Here is a 21,116-nt window from a genome sequence, read left to right as displayed (position 1 = left end):
TATGGATTGAGGCTACCTATCGTGACTTAATGAGAGCGAACATTGAAATGCTTTTGTAATCGGATATAGGAGCTCATGTCTTTCGTGTCGGTATAACTTTGGAATAACATTCCTCTAATGTGTTACTATATTCGACGAGAAAAAATAAAACGACAAAAGAGAGAGAGAGAGAAAAGTGAAAATATTATTTATAAAATAAATTAAAGAATTTAAAAGGATTAAAAAAAATTTTTAACTCTTTTTTTTTATGTCTTTTAACATTTAATGCGTTAAAATTTAATATCAATAATAATAAATATTATTTTCACACATAACTCTGCCGCTTATGAATCTTTGAGCGATGAAATGCAACGCCATTTGACTGACGATAACCTCCTGGCTATTAATTGGCCTTACTATCCCTCAATTAACAGAGATAGATGACAAATTGCAACGTACGGCGTATACCGTTTGACAAATATTTGTCTGTCAACAGTACCTGCTTTGATTTCGGTAGACTATATTGTAACTATCATTGATTGCCGAAACACGCTGCTCTTTTCGAAGTAACGACACCTGACGATCGACATGCTCCTCGCTGTTTATATAAATGACTTCGCGTACCGATACTGAGCTTAGAAAATAATTATGCCGGTGTAACTCGATAATTTGCATGAAAGCGCGAGCAAGCAGGGTTTTGTCCCGGTGAAATCGATAATTTGCGACGCTCGCACAGACGCCCCCGATTTATTGAGCGATTCCGAAATGGCTTTCGCGAAAAAGTCAAGAGTGATAGCAGCTTATCAATATGGATGTGTTTAACTTGCTGCATAATGGACGAAGCCGGCATTCTCCTAGCCGGCTGGTATAACGGCGTAATCATTAGTCGGAACATTTGGACGGAAACTTGGTTAACTCGAATCTCCACTTGGAAAACTAATTGAAAGAATCCTCTTCTGTTGGAGTCTTCCGCCCTTCGGTTCCTTCCTTCCTTTCCTTCTTTTCTCCTTTCTTTCTATTTTTTTTTTCTTTCTTTCTTCGTTCGTTCCTTCCTTTCTTCTTTTCTCCTTTGTTTCTTTCTTTCTTTCCTTTTTTTTTATTCTCGAAAGCTTTTCCACCATCTACTTGGCGCGTTTTGATCCTTGGAACGATAGAAATCTGTAAAAATGCTTTACAGAAGATCGAAGTCAGCGGTAAAAGTGCTTTCTTTTGCGAGTTTCGAACCGATACTTCTCTCTGGTAAAATGTTCCGTCTATTTTGAATTACGGAAGCATTTAATGTTGAGATCACTCGATGACGTTGAATGTTTCATAAAAAAAAAATTTTATGTCTCTTAATTTCTTGACGTTTACTCGGAATTTTTCTCACTTGATTTATTTTTATAAAATACTTGTAGTACTATATTCTTGTTTCGATATATTCGAAGGATACGATTTAAAGTCGTCTTTAAGTAGGGACTCACATGCAATTATTTCGACCACGGAATAATCGAAGGAACCTTAAGAACCGCGCGGAATTACATTAGATTTTATATTCTAATTAGTTCGTGCTTAATACGACGATAACAGATGCGCCACAAAGAGTCTGTAAATTCTCTTAAATTGAAAACTTTCCAATGATACATTTTAAGCAGAATTTAACGGTGAAATATATTCGATCTAGCCGGGAGAGACTTTTTGCGCGGTGGAACTCGTATTACTTGTTTTAAGCATCGTTTGAATATTTTACTTATCAAAGTAGGCGAGAGGGAAGCAAGAGTGTGGTCATACGATGATATACGCGTATGCAGAACTTGGTAAGTCTCCCCTTGAAACTTGGGTAATCTTCGTCCCCGATGGAGAACGGTTGGTGCACCACACGTGCACTTTCCCCCAACTTGAAAATGAGTCTTCCCCCGGAATTCACTTGGCAAGTGCGAAATGGAAAAAGAAAAGCGCCGCAAGATATGCGCCGAGGATACCCGCCGGTCTGGCAGTGCTCTCGTAAATCGCGCTTCTATTTCTAGGCTCGAAATTCTATCGCTTCCGACTATCAGGAATATCGTAAGTTCTCATACGATTTCGTAACGGGATATTTATGAAATTGTTACCTCGATAAAAGTATCCCGGGATAAGAAAATATTAAATGTTGAAATTAAATCGTACGTTCGAGTTCTCGTCGGACATGTCTGATCTAACCGAGGTAGACATTCTTCTCGAGCATTAGAGCGCCGAGTCATTATTTAGTTTTCATTAACGACGGGATGGCTTTCATAAATAATAATCAAGAAGCTTCGGACGTGAAATCGATGAGAGAGAGAAACACCGCGGCTCTCGTTACGTTACTCATTGTCGGTGTAACGGGGCGAAAGTCTCGTGAAAGATGCTTTTTTAAAAAAAATCTCACTAATTCCGAGGTTGCGAGACGAGGCTCTCGTAGACGGGACGGGTTCCTCCCGGTTGCTTTCAATATTCCCCGAGCACTTACTTCGCGACGCCAATTTTACGAAGCAGTTAGTGGCGCTAACAAGTTATCGGAGCGAAATTGAAGGGAGATACTCGACGGCCGGGATATACCGAAACGCGGATAGAAACTGCACTACAGTTTCATCAGCTTACTGAAACTCGCCCTTCGGCTATTTTGATTACACCTAGCTAGATTTCTATCGTATACATAAGACGCTTCGGACGCTGCGTTTCCTCCCGACGATAAATCTAGACGGAAAAATTAAAAACGATTCGAGTCGTTTAAGTGTCGACGGAATTTTTACTTTTTCACGTTAAATAATCTTTCAAATTTATTATATTTTATAATTTCTGCTGGATTTGTTATCGACGTTTTAAATGTACTTGCGACGCGACCACCCCGAGTTCGAAAATGAAATGAATAAAATGACCCGATTAGCGGAATATAAAACGGTTCAGTTTCTACTTTGTAGAAATGCATTAGCGACAAATGGATTGCCGAATGCAATTTAGGAGCCAGCGAGCGGCAAGTCTTACGGTTCGCGACCATTAAAATGAAATGTGCACGGAGTTGTAGCCGGCGGCGCGGAGCGGTGTCGCAAGTCAGCTGATAAAATTCTCGGCTATTTCGGGAAAAGTTGGCTCGCGGGTACCGCGGTGGATTTTATAAATTGTCCAAACAGACCGCTCGTTCCCGCGGCAGGACCCCCGATTTTACAGCTAGTGATATAATTAATAATAAATAATACCACCTGGACTTTCCGGGCTCCCGTTAAAATTAAGGAATAGTAGTTTCGGCGTAGCAACGGCAGATCGAGAAGCACGCTTACCTCAACCCGAGAATGAATACAATAACTCGGTCGTTTATTCGTCGCGAGATAACGGAATAATAGACGCGTTTATCCGATGGAAAATCAGATTTTTTTTTTTATCCGCCCGAACAGGCAGGTGCTCGTAAAAATGTCGTACAAGTAAAACACGAATAACGAGGCGAGGCATCGGCCGCGACCACTGAAGAATGAAAGTCATATACATGTGCTCCACTTCCACGGACTCACTTATGACCCATATTCCTCCGCAGTTTATGACGCAAGTTGTAAAACCGTCTGTTGGACGCTCCTAAACTTGATAAGAACTTAAGTCACCGGAACATCGAAATGTCGCGTAAAAGTTTCCTTCGATAAAATCTGCCGGCCTGTATCATCGAGCACGCGCAACGCCTCCTATTTTAGGCGAAGCTTAACACCTCGAAGATGAGTGCAGGGTTGATTTTTTTTTTATTACCGGACCCTTCGCATTTAGCGCTTAATATACCCCCTTTGAGACGACGACGGCTTTTTCTCCATTATAAACGACGAAAAGGAGAAAGGAGCCAACTTTTCCGCAGTCGTCGATAAAACGTCGGTCGGGGGATAAAGACGGCTAAGCAAGGCTAAGCATTTGTCGACGCGTCAAGTCGGTCCTACCCGGAAAAACTTTCTAAAATATTGAGAGACTCCGGAGAGACTTTCAGTGTTCGACGTGAATGCTGTACGATCTCCCGTTTTTCCGATTCTCGCTCTGTCTCTACTCCCCCTCGTCTTCGAGGCAGACGGACCGTTGCCTCTCAGTCGCCATTTAACAGCGCAAATTGTTTAAATTTAATTAACTGCTTCAACGTGGATCGAACGGCGAAATTTTCTAACGTGAAAACAGATGGTTCCATCAATTTAAATTGATTGAAAGTTGATTACACTTTAAAGGTAACGCGATTAGCCTTTATTTAATTAACGCAACTTTTTATATTTATATATTATATAAAAAGAATTAAAAAGCGAAAGACGTGAGCTCGCAGGAAGATTTATCATCTGCGAAAATCTTCATCTGTATTCATTGGTAATTTCGTGGTCTCGATCAAGTTTCCGCCGGTACTTGCAGCTTGCTATCGGAAACCTCCCAAGTATTTCCTACGAGGACTCGCGCGAAACATGCTCTAAAAGGGACGCTGGTCCTCCAAGGAGCTCAGAGCACTTTCCCACAAATGTCAGAGACTTTTCCTATTATCGGACGCTCTCTAACGTTAATGCGTCTTTCCCACCGCGGCATTCGGCTGTAAACTTTACGTATTTTCGCCGTTGACTTAAAACCTATCGAACTTTCCTCGTTACGTCAGATTTCATTTCACCGACGGCTAAACAACGTCGGTAGAGTGGAATCGCGGGAGAGAATGAGGCTCTGCACTTATTGTTAGAGCGTGGAAATCCTTTACTTGCGTGATTAAATAAATAAATATATTATATGCGTAATGAAAATAATAAGACAACTTTCAAAAATAGATGGAGATTATCGTAATTATAACTCCGTTCGTTATATTTAAATTGAAGAGATAATTAATTAATCACGGCCGTAATAATATTATTAAAAGATTATTAAGTATTACCATTACCTAAAGCGTAATTAGAATTCAAGATATAATTTTTGGTTAATTATTTACATTATTTTATTTAATTGCAAGTAGAAATAATGATTACACTGAACACCATTAACTTTAAAATATTTCCCTTAATTAATGATATTTATTAGACATCATTTAGTGCGTTTTTGGATAAAAGTACAAATTATTTCTTGATAATCTCTACAATTATTTTCATTACACGATATTTTAATTCGATAATTATCTGCATAAAAATAATTTGCTTCGCAGTCATTGCATATTATCAGATAAGAAACTCTTTACGTTGCAATATCGTTTTCCATACTTTACTTTTGCTGACTGGAACGATCTTTTAGCGGTACGAATCTATAAATAATTGCGGCACAATTTAAACGTGCAAGCTAATTTTTTTTTTAATTAAAAGATCCACAAGCAATCTTTAAGTAGGTGACGTATCGATCCGAAGTAAAAAAGGGACGAGAGCGGAAAGTGTCTGGTACGTGAAAATTTTATAAAGCCGAAACGGTGAATTAGTTTTGGCAGGGATTTTATTCGGCAGATATGCCCGGCGACCAAGAATTTTCAGGGCGGACGCGGGATGGTAAAACCGAACCGTGAGCAAACAGTAATATGGGCGGTTTTACGCTAGGAGAAACGGACAGAGCGGCGACTGTTGGGGTGCATCGAGAAAATCTACAAAAATCGCTTTCTCTTTTGTCCCAGGGCGGACCAACGAGGATAAAAATACGATGAACGTGCAATTTCGCCTTCGTACTCGCCTTTGTGGTAACCACTTCATACCTTTTCCATCTACCACGTCACTATTCTCATTTTTTTTTAACAGATTTCACGTTGCAAGTAAAAATTCGCTTGGCGCGTAGAGTATTTTATTATTTTTCAGATAAGCTGATTTAATATTTTTCTGCCCCATACTGTTTCTTAATCATTTTTTTTTATACAATTTTATATAAAATATATATATATATATATATCCGATTAGTCAAAAAATCTGTTTCGACTATCAGATTTTTTTATTAGATATTCTTATATCTCTTACTTGTACTTTGCGTGTTGCCGGTTCACTTACATTTGCATCTTCCGGTTAGGTTAAGTTACTTTTTATCCCTCCTTCCTTCCTTCCTTCCTTCCTTCCTTCCTTCCTTCCTTCCTTCCTTCTCGCAGAGGCAGTATTCTGGATTATCCTGACGGGTTGTAACATTTCAAATCACTCGACACTACATCACACTTAATCTTCCCCAAGTATAAAAATTATCTGTTCAAAACGGGATGACGATTGCCGGCACGGAACGGAGCACAGAACGACGACTAGAATAACGCGGGAGAACAGAAAATGATGGATTCGTTCCCGAGTTAACGATGTTAACACTTATTTGTATGCGACACTTCTAATCTGCGAAAAAATAATCCGAAAACGCGCGAAATCGCGGAGCGGTTAGCGACGCGTCCTCGCGCCCGAAGCTCCGCGTTCAAACTAATTATATATATAATAGAAATTCAGCCACTAGATAGAAAGAGACGACCGCGTAAAAAGAGTGAGACAGACAATCGGCGCGCTCGTTGATTGGTCGCTGTCCTTCTCGCGAAGGAGAGTCCGCATGAAATTATCGAAGCACCGAGTCCGGTGCAGAATTTATTTAGGAACTCGAGGCTAAGTGCTCGAAGTACAGTATATTAAAAAACAGTATGGACAGTTAACTCTTGAGTTTTTTTAGGTTATTGCTTCCTTAAATCGTAGGCTTCATAAAACAGATCGCATTTCAGGTATATATATTTCCACATTCTTTGCTCATGCTAAAAAGAGACGCAGTGAATCTTTTTAATCATCTTATTTGGTAAATAGTTAACGCTTGAATCGCCATTTGAAGCGAAGGGCCGAATCCTATTGAAATAACGATCGCGCAATGAGGTGCTAACTCGAACGGCCGGCGAAAACTTTTCGGAATACAGTGCGGCGAGCACATTGAAGGCGTGGCAAGGGTAAACGAACAATAACGACATTGTTCGCGTTTGGTGCGCGAAGATCCAGCGCGTGCAATCTGCGGGCCTGGGCATTGTCTCGTTAATTAAACGGATAAGCCGTTGCGAAACGACGACGACGACGACGACGACGCGGACCATCGGCAGTCGACGCCGAGAGAAAAGAGGAGAGGTGAGGTGAGGAGAAGAGGCGAGCGAGCGAACGAACGCTGCGTCACAACGCGAACGCACAAAGCGACGGAAACGTTTGACGGGGTTGACGGACGTGGCCGGAGATAACACAAAGTTGGTGGTGCGATGGTAACGTGGTACCACTCAGCAGAGAGGCCGACGAAGACTTTAAACCTCGGGAAGACGAAATCACGCGGGTGGAACAGAATAAACGTCTATTCGCAACTCGTACAAACGTACGTGACATTATTGCGGTTTAGTTCAGGTCTGATCGATGAAAAAAAGCGCCGGCGCTTCGTTTTTTTTCGTACGTAATTTTACCACAGCCGCTGCTTAATTTACAATTTATTTGAGGTATGTTTCTTTCTATTTGGCTACGTCGAACTCGCCGGCATCGAAGGAAACCAGATCGGTTGTGAAATCCTCTTAATTTCCCGGGCACATTTATTTGCTCGCGCTCGGTTTACCATGCAAAAGGAACGGACATAGGCACGGATTAAAAAATTCCAGGTAAGATTTAAATTAAATATACCTTTTTTTCGTAATTAATTACCTAATTATTGTTCATAATAATTCTCCCTTTTCGCGACGTTCTTCGTGCAAACCTGCGAAAGTATATAAATTTTATCAACACGTCGCACTTAATATACCGCGATACGTTAGAAGCGTTATCACTCTTCCTGCAGTTAGTAACTACATTTTCCGTACGCAGGCGATCCTTTGTTACTTTCCACGTCTCTCTTTTCGCCGTATTAATAAGGATGCTAGGGCCGAGCTCGCTGTATGACGTAGCAGGGCATCTGCTAATAGACGTTAAAATACAATTTGCTGATAGGTACGCGAGCAGCCTTCGGAGGAGCAGATTTTAGCAGGAGTAGAATATTAATTAACGTCGCACGATTCCATTAAAATGGCGCGCTGCCTAAAGGATATATCCATTTATCGTTAATAGGCTATTTAGCGCGACACGTGGGATTTATCTGACGCGAGTATCATTACTCTTTGTGAAATTATAACTTTGTGAACAAACGTGTTACATCAGTAATAATGATGATTTTGCGATGACGATAGAGACTCGTTAAAGTTAATTTATTACGCCTCTGCTAATCATTATAAAACCCATGCTACAATTTTAATACATGTATCGTAATTACACAAGTTGTAGAGAAACGTCGCTTGATTATAAACATTTATCTTTGTCGTTTCCGTAACGTAGTCCCGCGCAAAGATTATTTCGGCCTTCTCGAACGCATTTGCGTTGTTTTTTTTTACATCCGGCCGGGACGCATTTTTATTTTAAAAGCGCATACATATATCGCACTGATCAATATCTTGATGTTATTACGGGCCCGGCTACCAAGCGATACCAATACCGACGGCTCGATGTTCTTCCGAGAAGTTTCGTACGCGCAGAAACTTCCGTATGTTGCAATTAATAGAGTCATTATTGGACGAAAGAGGGTCTGATCCTCGAGAGATGATACCGAGAGCTTTTTTTTTTTTTTTTTGCGAATTCTGGCACAGAAGAGCTGCCTCTCATCCTCGGTCCAATTTCACCAACAAACCCGGTGCGTATATACGAAGCAATGAGATAAAATACCTCTGGGAATATGAAAAGGGTGGAGAATTGTGCAGCATGGCTTCCGCCGTTCGTTTCTTTTCTTGGGAGATCGACTTCTGGACTATCACGGTATTAGTTTTTCGCGAAAGTCCGTGACTCCTCGAATTGCTGATTGATTATAAAATTAAGATTGATTACGCATGTAAGATGGGACGCATACACATTTCTCTCTCTCTTTCTTTCTCTCTCTCTCTTTATTCAGTAATGTGCAAAAATTAGAAAAAGCTTAGAAGCGACCAGAAATATGATGACGATTTAAGAGGCCCGACGTAATCCAAGGATTTCGCGTAGTACATTTTTTTTTTTTTTTTTTTTTTTTGCAAAATTTTATACACAAGCTGTCATTATATAGATTGTCGCGTGCGTGTGTAAAAGTATTAAAATTGAAATAATCTATACTGCACAGCCTATAAATACGACCCAGCTAATCGATAAACCTATAGGTTTAAAAAAATCTCGGATAAATAAGTTTATAAATGGTGAGAACGTGCAGTCTACTTAATTTCGCAATTGTTAATTAATTATTAAAGGTTTTACTTTCGAAAGGCAGTTTTTACGTTGCGGAAAAATAAATACAAGTCACCCTTTTAAAAGAGAATCGTGACTTGACAGGGCTGTGGCTTACAAAATCCACGAATTACATACTTTTAAAACAACGTTTCAGTAAAACTAGATTTTCCTATATATTCTGCCTTTTTTTTTTTTGTAAAGTTACGTAACCAAGCGAAGTTTGCGAAAAACAAAAATTAAACGCATATTTATTCTTAAAGACACAAAAGAAGTCCTTTCTGTCGCTCGCGTTTTGCGTTTCTGCCATTTTTTTACGCTGTTCAGCGAGACCATCGTTATTTCGACGATACAAGCAGAAAATAAATTAATACGCACGTCCGTATGAAACGTTCCATTATTCTACGATGCATTTCGAAAGTACGCAATCAGTTGATACGTAAATTAACCCGAGCGGTAATTCAGCAGTCTATCTATCTATCTACGAGTGAATCCGCGATTGCAAGATTTTCCTGCTTTCGCGTGTAACATACTCCATGCACGTATTTCACGTATCGAACACTGCGCGTCTCGGTACTCCGCATTTCTCTCCCAACAATTCACATCCCGCGCAGCGGCAAAATATTAAGCACGGTAATTAATTTCGATTAATCGTAAGTCATCGGCGCAGCGCAATAAATTTCTTTTATCGGCGCAAAGTACAAGCGGGTTAGCTTCGCCTTAAATCGAACGACGACTCGCTCCAGCGTTTCGACGTTCCTCTCGTTGAAAGAGATAAAACACTCGGGTCGATCGGAGAGTACATAAAGAACGAAGAATAAGCACGCGCTCTAAGTGCGATATATAACGAGCACATTCAAGGTCTTCACTTGAACGGATCTTCCATGCGAAGATGCTAAAAAGCCGGAGATTTCACTGCGGGCCGATCTCCTCTCTCAATACAGAGATGAAATTTTTCGCTGTTTACCGAAACGGTTTCGCTATTGATCGCGTCTGGTAGCGGCAGTTATTCGGTTAGTGAATAAAGTTTCGCCGACGAGGGATTCAGAGATGAGGAGAATCCTCGCGGGAACGAGGTCGTTTTCGTCGGCGACTCTATGCTCTTCCTGGCGCGGCATTATACAAAGCCACTGTGTTTACATATATGTATCTGTAAGATGCCTTTTTCGCTCACCCGCCTCGAGCGGGAGCGCGCCTGCTAACGTAAGCAGTCATCTATAATATAATTCAACGTAGGATAAGCTTTCTTAGAAGTAACATTATAGGAAACTCCCACAATATCGAAAACATTCGTTGGAAGTAATCTTCGGATTTTTTTCTTTTTTTTTTGCGGTGGCTGTTGAACGTTCACGCATCGTCGTCTTTCAACCGTGTTAAAAATATTCTCAGGTTATCGGAACGCTTCGAGACATTAATAATTAATATCCCTCGTGATTAATCTTATCTTTGTACGTAGGCATGAGATAATCGTTTCACAACCTAGACAGGAAAGAATAAAGCACTCTTTTAGTTTAAAGCTTTCAAAAAAAAAAAGAAACATATCACACTCTTGTACGACAGGCAGGTTTTTTATTTGCCGAAATAATGAATTATTTCTTTTACGCAATCCGGCTTGAATAAAATTTATGTTGGATATATTACTTAACTATTATACTATTTATTTAAGTGGGCTTCCCTGCCAATAGATGACAGCACCTTATGAGGTGCAAGCCGCAGGAAAACAGGAGCTTTAGCGAATTAAAAAGTTTACTTTTATGCCGGTTTTTCTATAGAATAGATGCTCAATGAAAGTTCAATGTAACTTTACCGAAATATAATAAAAATAAATGTTACTTGGGGTAAAGGGAGAACCTTGCGCGTCATAAAAACGTTTAATAACTTGGATAATATATGCATGCATAATATTCTTAGCTTTTCAAAGAAATTAAGGCATTTGCTGTGCAATGATTGAAATAATTAATTATAATTATTGCCAAGTTTACTCGATTTATTATTATTTGTAAAAATAATAGCCAATATATGAATAATATTATTCGTTAATTTTTCTCGCTAAAATAAATTATTGGGAACTTGCTGATTGTCATTATCATTGTCAGTCGAATGCAAGTCCTGCGACATTTTCTCATCGCTGCCAAAATTCATACAAATCGACTTCCATCTCAAACGATTTTGTAAAAAAAAAAAGTATCGTGTATAATTTCCTTTTTCTAAAACCCAAGATGATCTTTTCTAGACTATATCTGATTCAGTTTCATCATATTCCGTTTTACTTTACTTTAGTTGGAAAAGATAAAATCTCCAAAGAGTTCTTTACAACTCCATCTTGCTGCGTTATTATTATTACATTAAAGTTAACAGCTCAATATAATTCATGACGTAGATTCCGCAGGCTAGATTTTTGTTCTCTAAAATTTACATGTAGCTCGTTATCAAATACTTTAATTGGCTCCAGCGAAAATAATGCAAGTTTAATTAAAAATCTACGCTTATTAAAAAAAAAAAAATATATATACATGCAGCCAATATAATTTAGAACTCGATGACATGCAACGTATATGTAAAAATAACGCATATAAATAAATTTTAGTTAGTTGAGTAATAGTAAAAGAAGAATCTACCTAAAAGTGTGAGGAGTAAAAAGTGAGGAAACAAACCTCGAATTGCAAAGAGCATTCGAAAACTTGTGCGCAACTTAAACCGAGGGCGGACTAAAAAGTTTAGGAGGCGCGTAGGAAATTTGTGGGAATTTGACAGGCAAATTCGCGTTTCGCGTATGCGGTGGTTGGAAAGCGAGGTAAAGGGTAGGTAGATGGTAGATGTACGCGCGAAAGCGGATAGGTCGCCCACTCACCTCGCTGCGCCGCAGGTAGATCCGCAGCCGGTCGAAGCGGACGAACGGGGGCCACAGCACGACGATTATATAGGTCGAAGTAACCGAAAGCACGAGGGTGCTACGGCTAGACTCCCGTTGACGTAGACCGATGCACGGTTACTACGCGCGCCTCCTCGGTCACCAGCTTGGCTCTCCGTCCGCCAAGCGGGAAAATAGGAAAAAATGGAACGCGAGAGAGAGAGAGAACGAGCAAGAGCGAGGACAAGGGTGAGAGCGAGAGCGAGAGCGAGAGATAGTTAGAGAGAGAAAGAGAGAGAGAAAAAGAAAGAGGGAGAAGGATAGAGGGAGATATGCGAGACGGGTGAATAGAGAGAGAGAAAGAGAGACAGAGATAGCGTGTGAGTGCGATGCGGTGTGAGAGATCGAAGTCTCGTGGCAAACGTTCGTGGACTGAGTGAACCCTGAGTTCGGACTGAGCGGCGCTTAGGCGACGTTAGCGCCACGCCACGGGGGGTGCAGCAATTACCATCGATCCGTCGGGGGTGGTATGGGAATATACCCCGTTTTAAGAGTGGAGTCGCGGAGTGGGGGGATCGGTCGCCTCGTCGGCGGAGAGACAAGGATGAGCGGCGAGGATAGAGGCGAGGTTGCGGTAAGACGTACATACATACTACCACCACCGGCGCTGTCACCGCCGGCCGCGAATCGTCGTGGTACGCTGGCAAAAGGATTAGGGACGGAAGAGAGAAGCCGATGATGCGAATAGCCAAGAAGGACGCGGAGCGTGAACGCGCCGCTTTCACTCCCCCCTAAAATCCTCATCATTTTTGGCACCCCCCAATTCCCTCCCCTCGCCCTCCGCAGCTTGCTTGCCCTTCCACTTGCCGAGCCTCCGACCGACCCTCTTTCTTGCCGCTCACCGCCACGCCTCTCTTTTCATCTTCGCATCCTTCTCTCTCATTGTTGGTCTTCTTCTTCGTCTTTCTCCTCTCGCCCTCCTCCTTCAAGCATGCATCTGTAAAGTTATTCAGTAAATAAGTTAATTAAACGATATTGCCTCAAAGACGCGCCTGCGGATGAAAATGCGTATCCGTTGGTCCGAAAATTTCGTTTCCTCGTTTTTACTTCTATTCTGCAGACGTAGGTAGGGTAGGTTTATCTCGTCCACCTATTACGAAACATTCCTCCAGATCAAAGCGTGTTATCTGTCGTCTGGTCGGATCGCATTAGATTTAAACGCGTTTGTACGCCGGCTGGATAAACTGGACTGGATAAACGTCAAGCGCAACGTCGCTTACGCGAATACACCAAATGCAAAACAAAGTAAGCTGAAACCCTTCCAGAGTGACCGGAAATTGTATAATTTCCTCACATTCTGTACGTCCATAATAGTCGCTTCGCTGTAAACGCCATGTCGCCATAGAATTAATGGCACAGAACAGCCCCGACTGATCTCTTAGAAAATAATTAATATAAACTGGAGAATAAAATAGTTTCCATATAAAATTTAATTCATTTTCTAATTAAATATAATTGCCTTTATAAACTGACTTAAAATCATCGTTCTTCGTTCACATATTTCTATTGAACTTTATTAACTTTAAAAAAATTTTTTTACCATTCATAAATCCATCAACGTCCGTAAAATAATGTAAAACAATATGTAAAAGGATACATTTTATTTAAAATGTACAAATATATGTAATATTTTTTTTTATTAATAGCCACTGTTGAGTAAATACAAACATTAATCAAACATATAATTTGATTGTCGGCTAAAAAGAAAAAAAAGAATTAAAATTAATTCCGGTAAAATTCATAATAATACAGAGCAATACAGAATATTATAAAATATTGTAAAAAATATAATGTGCAAGATAGAAAATAATAGATAGAAAACTTTGCAACATTGAACAATCATATAATTTCTAATTATTAATTGCATAAAAGGTTAAAGGTTTTTAATTAAAAAATAATTGCTGAAATATAAAGGAAAAAAAAGTAACTCGCAGGACACTAATTTTAAATAAATATTTTAAGGCATCGATTACTGAGATTACTTATTTTTTTTTTTATCAATATATAATAAACGCATTCATAGAAGAGCAGTAAAACAAGATTACAGTAATTCAAATTTATATATTGAATTCATTCCTCCTTTCGATAAACTGCAGCGTACGTACCGCTAGGAAATATGAATAATTTACAGTCTACGTTATCTTATTTTTTTTTTTATACTTAATCATGTCGCATTACATATGTATTAATTATCTTTACTCGTAAACAAAACGCCGTCGATAGTCTATATACTCTATATTTATATTAAATATAACATTAAGCTGATCGCTTCAATAAAAATGAAATATATTGTATATAGTAAAATATAAGTAAAGTGAAAAATATATTAGAGCCACGTCAAATTTACGATTAGTATTTCACTTTATAAAAAGTAAGCATTACACTTAATACGATAGCACTTCTTATCAAATTTAAAATTAATCAAGACGCTCACATCTTTTTCCTCCGTGCAAAAAATCTTAATAAATTTTTTTTTATCTATTAATTCGATTGTATCTACCAGGTACTTTGTAATAAACAGGGCCCAGACGTTACAGTTCTTTATGCCTGAAAAGTAATCGGTAAAATCGGCTAAGCGTCATTTACATTCCAATTAAGCACCATAGCTATTTTCAATTAGTGCGCTATTAAATTTTCAAAAAATTAATCAAGCACTACTGTATTTATTACAATACCTGTCTCGGGCATAAGTAACGCTAACGTTCGAGCCCGGTAATAAGATTACATCATCGACTTTATAATGATATACATGATGTGGCTTTACAGGAAAAATGCTTCGCTGAATTTTATTTGGCATACTTTGCAATTGGGATTATTACCGCACAGTATTAACAATCAATGAGGAATGTCAGGGTGGCACGTATTACATATTCATCTACATTGTGCGCGATTTTAAATGTCGATAACTATTTAAAAATACAAATTTTTTAAATATTTAACACTGTCCAAATGTGAAAAAAAAAAAGTTGTAAATTTCTCTTTCAAATCATCTCATTTATAATATCTTAAATAATTCTTTTCAAAATTAATTAACAAGAAAAGAATATCAATATACATATAAATTCATTTGAGCGTTGTTTTAAATTACAGAGAGTGCGAAATATAAGAAATATAATGGAGACTTGGAACAAATTTCGACTGACATAATGGATGATTAATTTCAAGGGCACAATTCATTGTTCTTAAGCACCTTTTTCGAATAAAAAATTATTAATTCTTTATTAATAAAATATTATAAACATTTTTTTAAGTTAATCAACGATTAAGTTAGTCGAACTTTAGTTGAAATTATCTTAAAATCTTTTAATATATCACATACTTGCGAATACATTCTCATAGGAAACTTGCTTACAAGTTATAGTTTTATTTTTAAGGTAATAAATATTATATTGTCACCAAGAAAAAAAAAAAAAGTAAACTTACGTATTAAATAATTACAATTATTTAATGGATAAAAAAATGTTATATCTTCTTGTGCTTTTATTCATAAAATAAAACTTAATAATTTTGCACAAACTGTTGCTTATGAAAAAAAAAAGAATAATAATTTCCAAAATATATTGAATGAGGAAACGTACAAATTTGTATTAAAAGATTTATTTAAATTATCGTGAAAAGAATTTAGTTTTCTGTGTGGAAATCCATACCTGGATTTAGATGATTCCACCTACCCATACAGCAATAGAAATCTGCGAGATATACCGAAATCATCCTCTTTAAATATCTCAAACGTATTACGATTTTCTTAAGATATTCTTAGTTCATTATAGTAAGTATATGTTTGAGGTGCTCCTTTAAAAATTCAGAACACTCCAATAAAAAATATATGAAAATTATAAAGATAATCCGCAAAGCACACGCAGTCTAAAGGTACTTTAGGCGCTATAGTTAAAAATATATATACATATGGCAGTGTAGTTATATTGTATTATATTCAAAAAGTAGTATGCTTCAGATTTTTTTTTTCTCCATTTCTTCCTTTTGCTTACTTTCAATATAATGGTATGATTTTTCAGCAAGATATGTTGAACAAATCCCGCAGATCTATCTTTATATTATTACTGTGTGAATAGTTATGGACTCGACGCTAATTTTCTACGATATTTTTCGACAATTACTCTAGAACTTATCGAGAACGATCCAAATCTTTGTAAAATATTCTAAATATGTAATCCATGAATTCCTAGCTAAATGGAAGCAGCAATGTCACCTCACCTCACCTCACATTCTTAACATTTACAGATTATTGCAAAATGTGATGAAAATTGAGATACGCCACTTTTTTATGTATGTATATACACTGAAAAGCAGATATGAATTTTAACGTGACCCTAGCATGGTGTCTCACACGAAGCGCATAGTATACATGTGCCGCAGAGCGCCGGCCGCCGAAGATTGAGAAAATCGAGGGTGCGTTCGAGGAGACGGAAACACTATCTTCTTCTTCTAATGCCACGCATTAAAAGAAGAAGATAGTACTAAATTGCACGAATAACGAGAGAACGCGCTTTTTTTCCCCCGTTCTCTCGATCACATCTGCTTTTCAGTAAAATATTAAAAACAAAAAGATCTATGCGATTATAATATCACGATGTAATTTAACAGAGAGATAATTATAATTTTTCCTGTTTATCTTGCAATCACTTGTGTAATTGCCCGTACTTCATTTATAATTTGTAAAGATTAACAAAACCTTTTTCCAATTTCAAAAACTCATTTAACGTTAACAAACACGTTTCCAATGCATAATAACGGCACCGAAAAAAACTAAGCGTAGTCACATATTTTATTAACAAGCTAGCCCTTGTATAAAATTATATATAAAGGAGAAATTAATAATTATTCAATTAGTAAAACATAAAATCAAAGATATATGCTTGTCTTTTTTTTTTCTATTGTTTCAACATTCCTCATTGATACGTATAACAAAATTATGATACAAAAAATGGTTGTGCCATTAAAATAAACTATATTAATAGACACTAACTACATACTAGATTCCTTGGTAGTAATAATCTCGTTGGTATTATCAACACGAATCAAAGTAGATGAATTTAATACAAGAGCTCTACCAAGAGTAGCAACTCGTTCCACTACGCATGAGGCAGAGAGACGTGCTTCGGCATCGTGATCCCAACATTCCTCCATTGTATCACAAATTGATGATAAACCCTGAAATGGTTACATGTCGGTTAAAGTTATAAAAAAGCTATGCATCGTATATGCATTTATATATTTAATTTCTTTTTACTTACTAGATGTTTACGCCAAGTTTCCAAAATCAGTGGCCTCTCTTTTTTATGAACAACGCTTTCTTGCATATCTTCTAAAGTAGGATGGAGACCGACTTCGTCCTCAAATGGTAGTCGATATTCTCCTATTGGTCCCTAATGTTGAAACAAAATTAATTTTTAATACACAATTAACTTGCAAAATTTCTAGTACGTAATTATTTGTGTGATTATACATTAATATACGGAAAAAAAATACCTAGCGTTTATTTTATTATTTTATAATGTATAATTTATATTTTTTATTATTTTTTAAAGCAAGGTTTAGCATTTTAATTTTCGTCCAGCTTCTAGTAACAGAATTCAAATATTTTAAATAACACAATTCGCAAATTTGAATATTAAAATGTAAAATCTAAGTAATACTGATGTCCGTACGGACGGATCAAGTCATTTAGAAAATTGGGTATCGGATGTTCAGTTAAAAGTTTCTTCGATATCCACACAATCAAGACATATTTTATCTTAAGGGAATCCTGGAGTGGCGTAAATTATCGATAAAACTTTGCAGATAACATAAAAAATAATATCGTGCATTTAAAAGTAAATTTAGAAGCTTACAGAAAAAGTTAAGTATTTACAAAAATTTTGTGTAATGCATATAGAAGATGTCGAGAACTAGATGCGAAAATTAATTGCGATGTCTTTGCTAGCAAAAATAGAATATATTACTTACATTTTGTACAGTACATCTCGAAGCTAATTCCCATAGAACTAATCCACAGGCATACATGTCAATTCGTAAAAATGAATCTCTAGTGAAATTTATTGCTCCTTCTAAAACTTCTGGTGCCATATATCTTCGAGTTCCAACCTATAAACAATCAATTATTTGTTACAAATAATTATTTTTTAATCATGACATAAAACGCGTCAATATAGGTATATGCATTACCTGTCCATGCGTATCTCCACAAGGTTTTCCGGGATGAAAAATAAGTGCCAAGCCAAAATCTGCTATACAGGCACTCATGTCGGCTTTCAGTAAAACGTTTTTTGACTTAAAATCTCTATGAGCTACAGCTGGTTTATAGCCATCTGCTTTGTTAGCAGGAATTTCCTCGTGAAGATGCATTAAACCTCTGTAATAACAATATTTTTATTAAAAATTAAATGACTAATAAAAATATTGTTCTAGTTAATTTACTTTTTACTTTTAACAAAACTATTATTACTACTAATATAATTATTACCTTGCCATAGACTCTGCAATTCTGCACATTTCAGACCATGTTACGATATTTGCTTTTAGATAATCACACAATGAACCTTTTTCATGATAAGCTGTAATTAACCAAAATTCAGCTTGCAAATTGTCTCCACGTTTTTCAACGCCTATAAAATGTAAAATATCCTCGTGATCCATATGTGCAAGCTTAAAAATTTCTTGTTCTGTTTGCCAGGACTGTTTATCTTGAATGGGAAAAACTTTAACCGCCACGATTTCATTTTTAAACTGGGCCTTCCAAACTGCTCCAAAACGACCTCGAGCTTTAATCTCAAGAAGTTGTATCGGTCGTAAACCTAAATTGGGGGAGGGTTGTGGCAATGGAACAGGTTCCAGCGTTGGTATCTAAAAAATTTATATTAATTTTATAAATTAAATACTAATAAATTTCACTAAATAAAATTGTACAATTTCAAATTATAACCACCTCGTTAAAATAGCCCAATTTTCGACGGCGATAAAGACACCAAAAAGAAATGATTGAAATAATTGTAAGAAGCAAAGGAATTGCTATCGATAGGGCAAGTGTTATTTCTTGCTGTTTCGCATCGGGCACAGGTTCAAGTTCTGAAAAGATATTTATTTAAATATTATTATAAGTATATTGGATGAGCAAAATTTATTTTCAAGTAAAAAACGTTATGTAAAATATTTAGGCTACGTTAAATAATATACCGTGAATGACAGACGGCTCTGTAGGCTTAGTAGTTGGTTGTGGAACCCAAGAAAAGTTCCGGTTACACATATTGCCTTCGCAACAACAAAAATAAAGTTCATTTTTTCTTTCCATACTATTTTCCACACAATTGTGTTTGCCGTAACAATCATTGTTATCTAAAAAACAACCCTGAAAATAAAATATATAAGTACGCTATAATAATTGCATAAAATCTGAATAAAAGTATTAAGTCCGTAATTATTAATATCTAAAGAAAAAAATCAAATAAACAAGAATTTTGAAAAAGTTACGATATATTTCAAGATCTTGAAATTTATTAGTAAAGCTATTTAATATTATAAAATAATACAAAAATCAATCTAAATTTTAATCGTAATACATATTTTTATTTAACTTTTGATGCGTATTAATTCCATCTTATTTTTTTCTTTTAAAAACTATTTTATTTTAATTTATATTTGTAAAAGACTTGTATTATAAATTTCGTGTGTATGTGTTTAAAAAAAAAAAAAAAAATAAAAAAATAACATTAATTCGATAATGAATTATCCACATAACTAACCTTTAATTTAATTTTTGTTTCTTTAGTAGTACTGTTCATAGTCCATAGCACGTAACAATGATTACGTTTTTCTAAATCATGCAAGACACATTCTTCCCTTCCTGAACACTCTTGTTCATTTTCTGCACACATTGTGTCATTATAAAATTCACAAAAGGCTGAGCCTTTAATATCTTTTGCAGATATAGCTCCTAAAATAATTAATAAAAAACTGTGATTTTTACACGCAATATTAATAATTAATTAAGTATTAACTATTTTTGTTCTTTATAAAGCACTACTTAATTTTAATTGTTTCTTTCAGCAGTTAATAATCCTAAATTATTAAGATAATTAATAGTTGTTTCTTGTATAAATAAATTTTATAATTATTATAATAAATATTATAACATGCTGCCTGTCAAAAAATGAATAAAAGCAAATTATTTTTATACATAAATGAAATAATCTACAACTTATAAGATATAGGCATATAAAGCTGTTATAGCTGTTACTGTAATTAACCTATATAACAAACTTTCACAAAGTTTAGCATACAGGACTTGTTTGCTGTTTAACTGAGCATAGTCAGAAAAAAAAAGCATAAAAAGTATTATTACTGTAATTGTTTGCAAACTGTATTTTATTATTCATCATGTTGTCTACAAAGTAAAAATAATGATGTAACTAAACAAATTGTCAACTAAGTTTTAAATTCACAGAGAGAATTAAAGAACAAGTTGAGTCAAGAACAGAAATGGCAAGATAATTTGCAAACAAATCTGATATAAATAGACAGATAAATCTAGTATAATATAAAAAGCACAAGATTATTGCAAGCTTTATTCAAATTAAATTTAGTTTTAATAAAGAGTTGACATATGCTTTCTTTCAGCATTAGAAATAAAAATCTTTCTCACCGAGTATGCAATTTTTATAATGTTAAAATCTTTAGAAAGACACAGCTTGAAAGAGAAAAAATACAAACGGTACATTGTTACAAATGTACATGTATATTACCTAATAATCCCAGGAAGATGAAAAGCAGTATCGTCGCGTATACGGACATGGTGAACGAATCGTAAAAGCATACCAGTAATTTTGAGTCTATTAGCTATTAAGCAAATTGTAGTAATTTATCCGCCGACACATCTCTTCCTTTCTCTCTCTCTCTCTCTCTCTCTCTCTCTCTCTCTCTCTCTCTCTCTCTCTCTCTCTCTCTCTCTCTCTCTCTCTCTCTCTCTTTCTCTCTCTCCCTCTCTTTCTTTCTGCCTTCCCTGTCTCTTTTTCTCCGTCGCTCTCTTTTGTTTTTTCTCTTCCACCTTTACAACA

At 36.3% G+C, this 21,116-nt stretch overlaps 2 protein-coding genes across 2 annotated transcripts in view; both read right to left on the bottom strand.

Annotated features, from left to right (window-relative positions):
• Positions 1-12,418, bottom strand: part of Cpx (synaptic transmission protein complexin) — an 88,634-nt gene extending 76,216 nt beyond the window's left edge. Inside the window, exon 1 of the mRNA XM_070658894.1 lies at positions 11,986-12,418. The gene's annotated coding sequence lies outside the window, so the exon portion shown is untranslated. The remainder of the gene's footprint in view (positions 1-11,985) is intronic.
• A 4,392-nt stretch (positions 12,419-16,810) lies between these two features.
• Positions 16,811-21,006, bottom strand: Put (activin A receptor type 2 punt). Its single transcript, XM_070658848.1, has 9 exons — positions 20,805-21,006; positions 19,806-19,996; positions 19,240-19,411; positions 18,992-19,131; positions 18,530-18,909; positions 18,232-18,418; positions 18,013-18,150; positions 17,301-17,432; positions 16,811-17,217 (listed from the first exon to the last, which is right to left on the bottom strand). Exons 1-9 carry the CDS (start codon positions 20,851-20,853, stop codon positions 17,032-17,034), a joined length of 1,575 nt encoding a protein of 524 aa, XP_070514949.1. The 5' UTR covers positions 20,854-21,006; the 3' UTR covers positions 16,811-17,031.
• Between the last annotated feature and the right edge of the window lie 110 nt (positions 21,007-21,116).

The sequence above is a fragment of the Cardiocondyla obscurior genome, linkage group LG07 (genome assembly GCF_019399895.1).
Source record: "Cardiocondyla obscurior isolate alpha-2009 linkage group LG07, Cobs3.1, whole genome shotgun sequence".
NCBI lineage: Eukaryota > Metazoa > Arthropoda > Insecta > Hymenoptera > Formicidae > Cardiocondyla > Cardiocondyla obscurior.
The sequence above is the reverse complement of the archived record's forward strand: the minus strand, read 5'-3'. Positions and strand labels throughout refer to the sequence as shown.